The sequence below is a fragment of the Phyllostomus discolor genome, chromosome 4 (assembly GCF_004126475.2).
Source record: "Phyllostomus discolor isolate MPI-MPIP mPhyDis1 chromosome 4, mPhyDis1.pri.v3, whole genome shotgun sequence".
Taxonomy (NCBI): domain Eukaryota; kingdom Metazoa; phylum Chordata; class Mammalia; order Chiroptera; family Phyllostomidae; genus Phyllostomus; species Phyllostomus discolor.
In genome coordinates, this window is record NC_040906.2 from 149,227,252 (window position 1) to 149,239,764 (window position 12,513).

The 12,513-nt window shown below is 35.3% G+C and overlaps 1 protein-coding gene across 2 annotated transcripts in view; it reads left to right on the forward strand.

Annotated features, from left to right (window-relative positions):
• The window catches only part of ZNF292 (zinc finger protein 292), an 86,127-nt gene extending 74,693 nt beyond the window's left edge, over positions 1 to 11,434 (forward strand). For both annotated transcript variants that reach the window (XM_028508888.2, XM_028508889.2), the window contains one exon: positions 2,001 to 11,434. In XM_028508888.2, the coding sequence (XP_028364689.1) occupies positions 2,001 to 9,134 (7,134 nt within the window). In that variant the 3' untranslated portion in view covers positions 9,135 to 11,434. The remainder of the gene's footprint in view (positions 1 to 2,000) is intronic.
• The last annotated feature ends 1,079 nt before the right edge of the window (positions 11,435 to 12,513 follow it).

Here is a 12,513-nt window from a genome sequence, read left to right on the forward strand (position 1 = left end):
CCACTCAGGACACATGCCTGGGTTGCAGACTGGGTCCCCAGCGAGGGGAGTACCAGAGGCAACCACACAATGGTGTTTCTCTCCCTCCCTCCCTTCCCCTCTCTCTAAAAATAAATAAATAAAATATATATTTTTTAAAAAGGGTATTAGGCAGCCAAAGGAAAGGAACAGAAAAGGAATGGATACCGAAGGTAAAACTTGAAGTCTTTAGAAGCCTTCCTGTCGCTATGCAAGTACCAGAAATGGGGATTTGTGTCTTTTTTCCTTTGAATTGATCCCACTTGATTTTTTGTTCCTGTGGCTCAAATTTAAGCTGGTGCTATTAGTACTTTTATCAAATGAGGCTAGCAATTAAGTAGATTTCATGGACTAATTGTCTTATCACGTGTATTTATGGAAAATTGTGATTTCAGACTCAACTTTAAAAACATTTTTATAACCATTTTGTGATTTGAATATTATTTTTAAAATTAATTTTTAATTACATAAAGTTGAAAACTCAATAAAAATTTTGATATGGTTTATTATTTTTCTGATGTTAACTTGTTAAGGTTTCCAATTTATTTACAACATAAAGATATTTTTAAAGCAAATTTATTCTAAGCTATTTGCCCTTAATGAGTTGAAATTAACTCTTGAGTCCAAGAGCAGACTGTATTCGAATAGAAATGTCAGTTGCCTTCTTCTCTGAAGTAATTCTAGTTTCATTCTAAGCAGTAAGTAGGTTTTTTCTTTTTATCGGTTTTTGTCATCTCAGGAGAAAGGAATTGATATGCATATTAGTAGCCTAGTGCAAGTAACAGAAATGCAAATGTTTTTACTCTAAAAGTTTTCTGGCTCAGATGTATCCCAAAATAATATAAAATAATGATACAAGTTTATGTGAAAGTTAGAGACAGTCATCAGTTCCATCTCTTTCCCAGTTGTTCTTCACTGTCTCTTTTAAAAATAAGTTTTCATATTGTCGTTTTTCCATTTCTTTTCTTGATTTTCTTCTTGGTCTTTGTGCCCTTCTTTTTTCTTAAATCAGTTCCAGTTTCGGTGTCCCAGCCTCCTTCCCTCACTCTCTTTTTGGCCCACAAATCTAAGCTTCTGTTTTAGTAAATATTTTCTTTTCTTTCTTAATCTGCAAAAATACAGACCCATCAGCTTTTTGACTTACTTTCTTTTCTTGCCTTTTGATCTTATACCACACATACTTCATCCTCATAAATATGGCCACATCTCTTGACTGACCTATTTTTCATAGATTTATGTTCCATTTTAGACTTTTAAAACCCATTTTATCTTCACTACATGTGTCTTTCAAATGATTCTTACATTCATTACTGCTATCTTATAATAACAGCTCAAGATGCTAATTCAAAAGGAAAAGTGTTTATGTCTCCTCCTTCTCCTAATTTCTTAAGCTGGTCTGAGGTAGGTAATTTGGCATTCAATTTTGCGATAGAATTAGAGTCTCCACTGTTACAGAGCAAATAACTTTATTTTGTGAAAAGTGAAAATCTCCTTTCATTACTCAGGAGATACAGGGACATTCTCAGTATTGTAATTGAGATAAAAAGACTGTTTCAGAAGGGTTAGAAATGCAAACTTAGGAAATGAGATATGTGATAAAGTTACTAGCATTTATTAATCACTGTGTGCCAGGCACCATACCAAACTATACCAGCAATTTTACAAAGTTTTGCTGTTTTGATCACTTATATTATAAGTGTAATATGAAAGAACAGAGAAGTTAAATAACTTCCCAGTTTGCTAGTTATTAGATAATCTTGGCTGCCAATGGCTTTTGCTGCTATTCTATACAGTTCTTTACACAGGTGCACACGTGCACACACACCCCCGAGCCACAATGGTATAAAGAAACATCTTGTCATATATTGCCTGTTGGAAAATTTGAGAAAAGCAAACCTCAATTTTAAATTACTAAATTAACAAATCTCTGTTGATTAGTGTAGATTAGGTTAACATTTCTTTTTTTTTTTTTTTTTTCACAGACTGAAGGGGCTGGACTTGCTACCTGTATAGAACTGTGTGTAAAAGCTCTTCGCTTGGAATCTGCAGAAAATACTGAAGTGAAAATATCTATTTGCAAGACCATTTCGTGCTTGTTACCTGATGATCTGGAAGTTAAACGTGCTTGTCAACTGAGTGAATTTCTTATTGAACCTACAGTAGATGCATATTATGCTGTGGAAATGCTGTATAACCAGCCAGACCAGAAATACGATGAAGAGAATCTTCCAATACCAAATTCTTTACGCTGTGAGCTCTTACTTGTATTAAAAACACAATGGCCCTTTGATCCAGAATTCTGGGATTGGAAAACCTTAAAACGACAATGTCTTGCATTAATGGGGGAAGAAGCATCCATTGTGTCTTCAATTGATGAACTAAATGATAGTGAAGTTTATGAGAAAGTAGACTACCAGGAAGAGATTAAAGAAACTTCTGTGAATGGACTTTCTGGTGGAATTGGTGCTAACTCTGGCCTTCTTTGTGATGAAAAGCAGAAGAAGAAAGAGATAAAACAGTTAAGAGAGAGGGGGTTTATATCTGCTAGGTTTCGGAATTGGCAAGCCTACATGCAGTACTGTGTGCTATGTGACAAAGAATTCCTTGGTCATAGAATAGTACGACATGCTCAAAAACATTACAAAGATGGGATTTACAGTTGTCCCATATGTGCAAAGAACTTTAATTCTAAAGAAACTTTTGTCCCTCATGTCACACTGCATGTTAAACAATCTAGTAAAGAGAGACTAGCAGCTATGAAACCATTAAGAAGATTGGGAAGGCCTCCTAAGATCACAACTACCAATGAAAATCAGAAGACTAATGCTGTGGCCAAGCAGGAACAGCGGCCTATAAAAAAGAATAGCCTCTATTCAACAGACTTTATAGTATTTAATGACAATGATGGTTCAGATGATGAAAATGATGACAAAGATAAATCTTATGAGCCAGAAGTGATCCCAGCCCAGAAACCAGTACCTGTCAACGAATTTAATTGCCCTGTAACTTTTTGTAAAAAGGGCTTTAAGTACTTTAAAAATCTAATTGCTCATGTAAAGGGGCATAAGGATAGTGAAGATGCCAAGCGCTTTCTTGAAATGCAAAGCAAAAAGGTTATTTGTCAGTACTGTAGACGGCATTTTGTAAGTGTTACTCATCTCAATGATCACTTACAGATGCATTGTGGCAGTAAACCATATATCTGTATACAGATGAAATGTAAGGCTGGTTTTAATAGTTACGCAGAGCTCTTAACTCACCGAAAGGAACATCAAGTCTTTAGAGCAAAGTGTATGTTTCCTAAATGTGGCAGAATTTTTTCAGAAGCTTACTTACTATATGATCATGAAGCACAGCATTATAATACCTATACTTGTAAGTTCACAGGTTGTGGTAAAGTGTATCGTTCTCAGAGTGAGCTAGAAAAGCATCTGGATGATCATAGTACTCCTGAAAAAGTGCTTCCTCCAGAAGACCAGCTTAATTCCTCTGGAGCTTCTGTTCAGCCTACCAAAATTAATCAGAACTCAGAAGGGAACACCGAGAAAGAAAGATCTATGCTTTCTTCAGAAAACACGGACAATACCTTATCAGCAGATAGAGGTGATACTTGGGATAAAAATAAGGCAGAATCACCTGTGGCCAAACAAGACCAGATTTCTGCTTCTGAGCTCAGGCATGCTGATAAACCATTGTCAAATGGTTTGGAAAACCTTGCTACTACTCCTCTGCTACAGGCCAGTGAAGTAGCTGTGTCCATTAAGGTGTCCCTCAATCAGGGCATTGAGGGTAACTTTGGAAAGCAAGAAAACTCAACTGTGGGAGACACTGGTGAATCACTGGTCACAAATCTCCGCACAGTAGTTGAAGATTCTTGTAATGATTTGTGTCATCCAGGTTTCCAGGAGAGAAAAGAACAGGATTGCTTTAATGAAGCCCAGATTACTCAGAATCCTTTAGTAAATTCAGAAACCCTCAAAATAGAAGACCTTTCCCCACAAAACTTAGAAAAACAAGTGAACAACTTGATGAACTTTTCTGTGCAAAATCAGGCAGGATTTCAAAACAGTTTACCAACATCCAAGTTTGAATGTGGAGGTAATGTTAAAACTTCATCCAATCTTTGCAATTTACCTCTAAAGACTTTAGAAAGTATCGCATTTGTTCCATCACAGCCCAACCTAAGCAGTTCTTTAGGAACTCCATCAGTGCCTCCAAAAGCACCAGTTCAGAAATTCAGTTGCCAGGTTGAGGGATGTACTCGAACATATAATTCTTCACAGAGTATTGGGAAACACATGAAGACGGCACACCCTGACCAGTATGCTGCATTTAAAATGCAGTGCAAAAGTAAGAAAGGTCAGAAATCTAACAGCTTAAATGCACCAAATAATGGAAAGTTTGTTTATTTTTTGCCATCACAGGTGAGCAGCTCTAACAATGCATTTTTTATATCACAGACCAAAGCCAATGGGAATCCTACTTGTTCAGATCAGTTGCAGGACGTCTCATCTTCCATTTTTCCAGCTCATTTAGCCAGTGTGTCAACTCCACTGTTACCCTCAGTGGAAAGTGTCATAAATCCAAATATACCTTCTCAGGATAAAAATGAACAAGGTGGTGGTGGTATGTTATGTTCCCAGATGGAAAATTTGTCGAATACTACCTTGCCAGCACAAATGGAAGATCTAACCAAAACAGTTTTACCTTTGAATATTGACAGTGGCTCAGATCCTTTCCTCCCTTTACCTGCAGAAAGTAGTTCAATGTCTCTCTTCCCTTCACCAGCAGATAGTGGAACTAACTCTGTTTTTTCCCAACTGGAAAATAATACAAATCATTTTTCCTCACAGATTGAGGGAAGCACTAATTCCTCCTTTCTCAAAGGAGGCAACGGTGAAAATGCAGTTTTTCCCTCACAAGTAAATGTTGCAAATGACTTCAGTAGCACCAGTGCCCAACAGTCTGCTCCCGAAAAAGTTAAAAAAGACCGTGGGCGGGGCCCAAATGGGAAGGAAAGAAAACCGAAGCACAATAAAAGGGCTAAGTGGCCTGCAATTATCAGAGATGGGAAATTTATCTGTAGCAGGTGTTACAGAGCTTTTACCAATCCCAGATCTCTGGGTGGACACTTATCTAAGCGATCTTACTGTAAACCACTGGATGGAGCAGAGATTGCTCAAGAACTTCTACAGAGTAATGGACAGCCTTCTCTTCTTGCCAGCATGATTCTCTCAACAAATGCAGTAAATATGCAGCAGCCACAACAGTCTACCTTCAATCCAGAAGCATGTTTTAAAGATCCATCATTCCTGCAACTTCTTGCTGCTGAAAATCGGCCAACATTTTTACCAAATGCATTTCCTAGGACTGGTGTGACTAACTTTAGTACAGGTGTTAGTCAAGAAGGAAGTGAAATTATTAAACAGGCTTTGGAAACTGCTGGCATTCCTAGTACATTTGAAGGTACCGAAATGCTTCATGTTCCAACAGGTTGTGTCTCAGATGCAGCACAAGTAAATGCGACAGTGATACCAAATCCAACAGCGCCACCACCCCTGTTGCAGACTGTATGCCACCCTAATCCCCTCCTGACAAACCAGAATAGACCACCAAACTCCAAAACTCCTTCCATTGAGGAATGCAGCAGTTTGCCTGTTTTTCCAACAAATGACTTACTACTAAAAACTGTTGAAAATGGTCTGTGCTCTAGTACATTCCCTAATTCTAGTGGGCCACCACAAAATTTTACCAATAATAGTTCACGTGTTTCAGTTATAAGTGGTCCTCAGAACACAAGGTCCAGTCATTTAAATAAAAAGGGGAACAGTGCTTCTAAGAGAAGAAAGAAAGTTACTCCTCCATTAATTGCACCCAATGCTTCCCAAAACTTGGTAACAAGTGACTTAACAGCAATGGGACTTATAGCAAAGAGTATTGAAATACCAACTGCTAACCTTCATTCAAATGTAATTCCAAATTGTGAACCTCAGGGTTTGGTGGAAAATCTAACACAGAAATTAAATAATGTTGACAATCAGTTATTTATGACTGATGTGAAAGAAAACTTTAAAACCAATGTTGAGTCTCATACAGTGTTAGCTCCTTTACCATTAAAAACTGAAAATGGTGATTCCCAAATGATGGCTTTGAATTCATGCACAAGTTCAGTAAATTCTGACTTACAGATTTCTGAAGACAGTGTCATACAAAATTTTGAAAAGACTCTTGAAATTATTAAAAGTGCTATGAATTCTCAAATACTTGAGGTAAAAAATGGATCTCAGGGTGTTGGCGAAACATCACAGAATGCTCAAATAAATTATACCATTCAGCTTCCTTCATTGAACACTGCACAAAGTAACAAATTACCTGGTACTTCTCAGTTTTCCTCCCTCATGGGTGTCATGCCAGCAAAAAGTAATGTTCCTCAGTCTGGAGTATTTCATAAGGAGGATAAAATGCAGGAAATTTTAGAAGGATTACAGAAATTAAAATTAGAAAATGACCTATCCACTCCAGCACCCCAGTGTGTACTAATAAATACGTCAGTGACACTGGCTCCTACTCCTGTTAAATCAATTCCAAATGTTACAGTTGTTCAGCCAGTTTCTGAAATGCTAAATAATATTCAGTTCAGTGACAAAGTTAATAAACCCTTTGTGTGTCAAAACCAAGGCTGTAATTACAGTGCTATGACAAAGGATGCTCTGTTTAAGCACTATGGTAAAATTCATCAGTACACTCCAGAGATGATTCTTGAAATTAAGAAGAATCAATTGAAATTTGCTCCATTTAAATGTGTAGTACCTACATGTACGAAAACATTTACAAGAAATTCTAATCTCCGGGCACACTGTCAGTTGGTACATCATTTTACAACAGAGGAAATGGTAAAGTTAAAAATAAAAAGACCTTATGGAAGAAAGTCTCAGAGTGAAAATTTGTCAGCCCCACGAATAACACAAGTAAAAAGACAGCTAGTTATGACAGAGGAAAATAAAAGGGAACTCCAGTCTGCTATGGAATTGGGGGCAGTGAAGGAAAATGCCTTCAGTAATATAGCAGTGATTCCAGAAAAACAACTTGTAGGGAAAAAAAGTCCTGAAAAAACAGAAAGTTCTTCACAGGTGATTACAGTTATTTCTGGACAATGTAACACAAATTCTCTCACAAACATACAAACCAAAGGACGAAAAATTAGGAGACATAAAAAAGAAAAGGAGGAGAAAAAACGTAAGAAGCCAGTTTCCCAGTCCCCTGAGTTCCCAACAAGATATAGTCCCTACAGACCTTATCGATGTGTTCATCAGGGTTGCTTTGCTGCCTTTACGATACAACAAAACTTAATTCTGCATTACCAGGCTGTACACAAATCAGATTTGCCTGCATTTTCTGCAGAGGTCGAAGAGGAAAGCGAAGCTGGTAAAGAAAGTGAAGAAATTGAAACTAAACAAACTGTGAAAGAATTTCGATGTCAGGTGAGTGACTGTTCTCGAATTTTCCAAGCAATTACTGGCCTGATACAACACTATATGAAACTTCATGAAATGACTCCTGAGGAAATTGAAAGTATGACTGCTTCTGTGGATGTTGGGAAATTTTCATGTGACCAGTTAGAGTGTAAATCTTCATTTACGACATATTTGAACTATGTTGTTCATCTTGAGGCAGACCATGGAATTGGGATAAGGGGAAGTAAAACTGAAGAAGATGGCATATACAAGTGTGACTGTGAAGGCTGTGACCGTATATATGCAACTCGGTCTAATCTCCTTCGACACATTTTTAATAAGCATAATGACAAACATAAAGCTCATTTGATTCGGCCAAGAAGATTAACACCTGGTCAGGAAAATATATCAAGCAAAGCAAACCAAGAAAAGACAAAGTCCAAACATCGGGGGACAAAACACAGATCTGGAAAGGAAGTAACCAAAATACCTAAGACCAAACGAAAGAAAAAAAATAATATAGAAAACAAGAATGCAAAGATTGTACAAATTGAAGAAAATAAGCCTTATTCTCTGAAACGTGGAAAGCATGTCTATTCTATAAAGGCTAGAAACGATGCCTTATCTGAATGTACAAGCAGATTTGTAACCCAGTATCCATGTATGATAAAGGGGTGTACATCAGTTGTTACAAGTGAAAGCAATATAATTAGGCATTATAAATGCCATAAGTTATCTAAGGCATTTACATCACAACACCGCAATCTTCTTATTGTCTTCAAACGGTGTTGCAACTCACAATTAAAGGAAACTTCTCAGCAAGAAACTGATAAGAATGATGTGAAAGAATCTGACACAGGTGTATCAGAGAGCAATGATAACTCAAGAACAACTGCAGTTCCACTGAAGGAAGTTGTAAAAAATGAAAAAGATGAAATGGATGAGCTAACAGAATTATTTATTACAAAATTAATTAATGAAGACAACACAAGTGTGGAGACCCAAGCTCATACCTCTTCAAATGTAAAAAGTGATATTCAGGAAGATATTCCCTGCCAGCCAGAAAAGCAAAAAGCAAGTAATTTGAAAAGAGTTAATAAAGAAAAAAATGTCTCCCAAAATAAAAAGAGGAAAGTTGAAAAAGCTGAACCAGCACCAGCAGTTGAGTTAAGTAATGTGCATAAAGAAGAAGAAACTGCTGTTGCAATTCAAACCACTGAGGAGCATCCTGCATCTTTTGACTGGAGCTCATTTAAACCAATGGGATTTGAAGTATCATTTCTGAAGTTTCTTGAGGAGTCTGCAGTGAAGCAGAAGAAAAATACTGACAAAGACCATCCAAATAGTGGAAATAAAAAAGGATCCCATTCAAATTCAAGAAAAAATATTGACAAAACTGCTGTGAATAGTGGAAATCATATATGTTCTTATAAAGAAAATGAAACCTTTGTACAGTTTGCCAATCCATCACAGCTTCAGTGCAGTGACAATGTAAAAATTGTTTTAGACAAGACTCTGAAAGATTGCGCTGAGCTTGTCTTAAAGCAACTTCAGGAAATGAAACCTACCGTCAGTCTGAAAAAACTTGAAGTACATTCAAATGATCCAGATGTGTCTGTTATGAAAGAAATCGGTAAAGCCACAGGGAGAGGGCAGTACTGATAACTAATGTACTATAAACACATCATTTACAATTTTATTTTAAATAGAAAGTCATCAAGCATGCTAGAATTGTGAAACTTTTTTATTTTTTGTAGACATGAATTAACCTGGCCAAAAAAAAAGAAAAAAAAAAAAAACATGGCATTTTGTCGTGTAAAACTTTTTTTTTTATCCCTATGGGACTTGAAGAACAGAATCAAAACTTCAGTTAATGTAAATATTGAGCTTAACCTCAAATTTTTATCAACCAATTGCCCTTTTTATGAACGAAAATGAATTATCTTTGTGATTGATATGTTTCACCAGGTCACTGCTCATGTATAACAGTACTCTGTTTGTAGATATCCTTTTTGTATATATTTATTATTGTAAATCATTTGCTGCCACCAGCAGTATGTAATTCTAAACTATTAAATGACACGTTTATATTTGGAATTTTAGTTTTTAACTAAGTAATCAAGTTTTTAAAACTTTGATTGTTTTAAATTAAGGATTTTTGAACGAAAACTAGAAATTCTCCCATAGTTCAATGATTTTTACATAAAGCATTTATTTACAAGATCTCAAAATTACTTTTCACAAAGTAGGCATATTATAGCAGCACCTTGCTCTGCTTTGTAAATTCGCCATCCAGGATTTTGGGGTGGTATTCATGTGAAATTAAAGCAGATTCTTTAGCAGTTTCCTATAGTTACAGTTTTTCCCCCCAGTGCTTCTAATTGGATACATATGAGTCCCTGAAATATAATGGAAATGTGAATAAATTTACATCAGAGATTATGAACATTTGGTATTAAAAAAAATCCTTTGTGAATGTGATAGAAACTAGTAGTGTGGAGCAGTGTAAATATTTGAGGTGGTGATTTGTGAAGTAGCCCAGTATTGCCTTAAATAAAATCACATTTCATTTCTTGTTTTATACATGTGATCTTACAAAGGTTTGTTTTTCCATATTCTGAGATTTATAGATTGGTGTATAGCTTTAAACTGTATAAACTTTTGTGGAAAAATTTTTTTAAACATTTTTATAAACCTTAAAATTGGTATCATCAAATTGAGCCCATCTTGTGTTTATAAAATGCAAGAGTCCTTAACATTTATAATTACATAGATGAAACACTTTCTATAAGGAAGTTGGATTTTTTGATTTTACTGTTTATAGATGTTAGATTGTACAGATTTGTCTGTATTTTCCCACCATATCTAATGATGCTTTTTTCATTAGATTGGTCTTCCAGAGCAGTATTAGTTGTTACAGTTGATTATTTTGGTTATTCAGTATATGGTTAGCTCTTATAGTTTAGCTTTATTCACCATATTTATACTGTGGATTCATAGCCACAGATAGAAGTTATTTCAGGAGCATTTATGACCTTCATTTGAAGTCCAACTAAAATCAGTACTGGAAACAAAAGAACAACATCCTTTCAAATTGACTTGTTTCTATTTGCCATAAATGGTAGAATTGATTTTTGACTTTGTGTTTCTTATAAACCAGTTGCATTCACAATATTATTAGCCTGAGTATTGATGAAATTGTGATGGTATGAAAATGTGTTTATTCCCTGTGCAACATCAGATTTGTGGGGAAAATGAAGCACTTAACATTAACTGAAATTGCTGGTACTCTGAATAAATAAGCAAGTGTTATAGTTTTATTTTTAGGGCCTAATTGGTTATATTGAATAGTTGGTTTTACCTCCTTAAGGTTTATTACCAATATGCATAAAACTTGATACATTAAAATCCCTATCCTTTGGTAAATCCATTGTTATTTATTAAAATAAAAGTTCTTATGGGTGATAAATACATGTTTTTTCCTAAGTTAACAATAACTTAACTTTGAGTAATTTTAATATTAAACTTTTGTTAACAACTTACGTTTTCGTACAGTTTTCTTCAAAGTTGATCTAGCTTTTAAAGGTAGGCATTTGGCAGAACTGCCCTATATAGTGCAGTAGCAAGTAGGTTTATTTCTGATGAATTTAGTGATGAACCACTGTTAAGTGAAAATGCCAATGTATTGGGGCTTTTCCTTTGCTCATTTAACATAAAATTGACCACTAGACATTTTTGTAACTGTTCTCCTATATGTTAGGGAAAAGAGTTTGCCAACATTGAGTTAAATTTTTTACATTTGGGTTCTGTATGCTAAAAGTTATTATGGAAGAGTGGGCTTTTTAGCATGGAAAAGAGAAATCAAATTATGGTATAAAATAAATATGAATTTATAGAATAGCATGTTGGTAAAATTTGATATGGAATGTAATGCCTAAGTATTAAAAAAGAATCATAAATTATGTATTTTTCATGGTATACTTTTTCTCAGTCATTTGTGTTGAGATACATTTTTTCCTCCAGCCTAAATTTGCCTGAGATTTCATCGTTAAAAATTTGTGTTTTCTCCCTCTTCCAAACCCCCTAAAATTTGAATCTGCAGATCAGAACATGTTAATTATTTTAAATCGTTGTGTTCAGTGAAATATAACACTTTGGGAAATTTTTAGCATTGTTAAATTATTCTAAAGAGCTGGACACAGGTCAAGTTTTAACAAGGCAAGTTTGATTATCAGGTTAGCAAATGCAATTGCTATAGCTATTGAGATAAAAGTACATGAAGAGTACAGCTAGAGACATCAAAGGAAAAATGCTATTTTTTTGGTGGGGGGAAGGTTAGCAGTTACAAAAGTCTTGTAGATAAGATGGGTCTTGACAGATGAATGAGTAAACATCAGAAGGTTGGAGGGGAAAAAGAAATTTTAGGTGTGGAGGTATGAAAGGGACATAGTGTATTTGTGGTATTGCAAGTGGTCCATGTGGAAATGTAATTAAGGTTCTTGTGTTTGCCATATTAGTCTTTATCTCTTTTTTATGGTTACTTAATGCATTTAAGTTGAACAGTTTGATCAGGTACCAATTTTAGAAAGCTAATTAGCTGTATAAAGAGAATAAATTGGGTAAGTTGGAGATTAAAAGCACAGAGACTTGAAATAGTCCATTCAAAAAATCATGGGAGCCAGAAGAATGTTAATGGACTTGAGAAAGAAAGTAATGGATGTGAGAGGTGTTAAAAAGCAGAGTAGTAAGGCAGCCTTTTTCAGAAAGTTTATTGTAGTGAGATCAGAAGGTTGGAAGGTGGAAGTCTATGTCAGAGTTTTAAAATATTTAGGTATATACCTCTAAATTAGTGTTCTAAGGAACACACTTTGGGGAAATTATCTAAAATGTCACTTATTTAGCCAGGATTGATAATGAGCAGGTATGCACCAATATGGCTGCGTTACCTGTTTACAAGTGGTGATTCTGACTGGTCAGTTTATTCATTCAAGTTGATTGACTGTATTGATAGTTAATGTTTTGAATATCACCCTGCATTTAA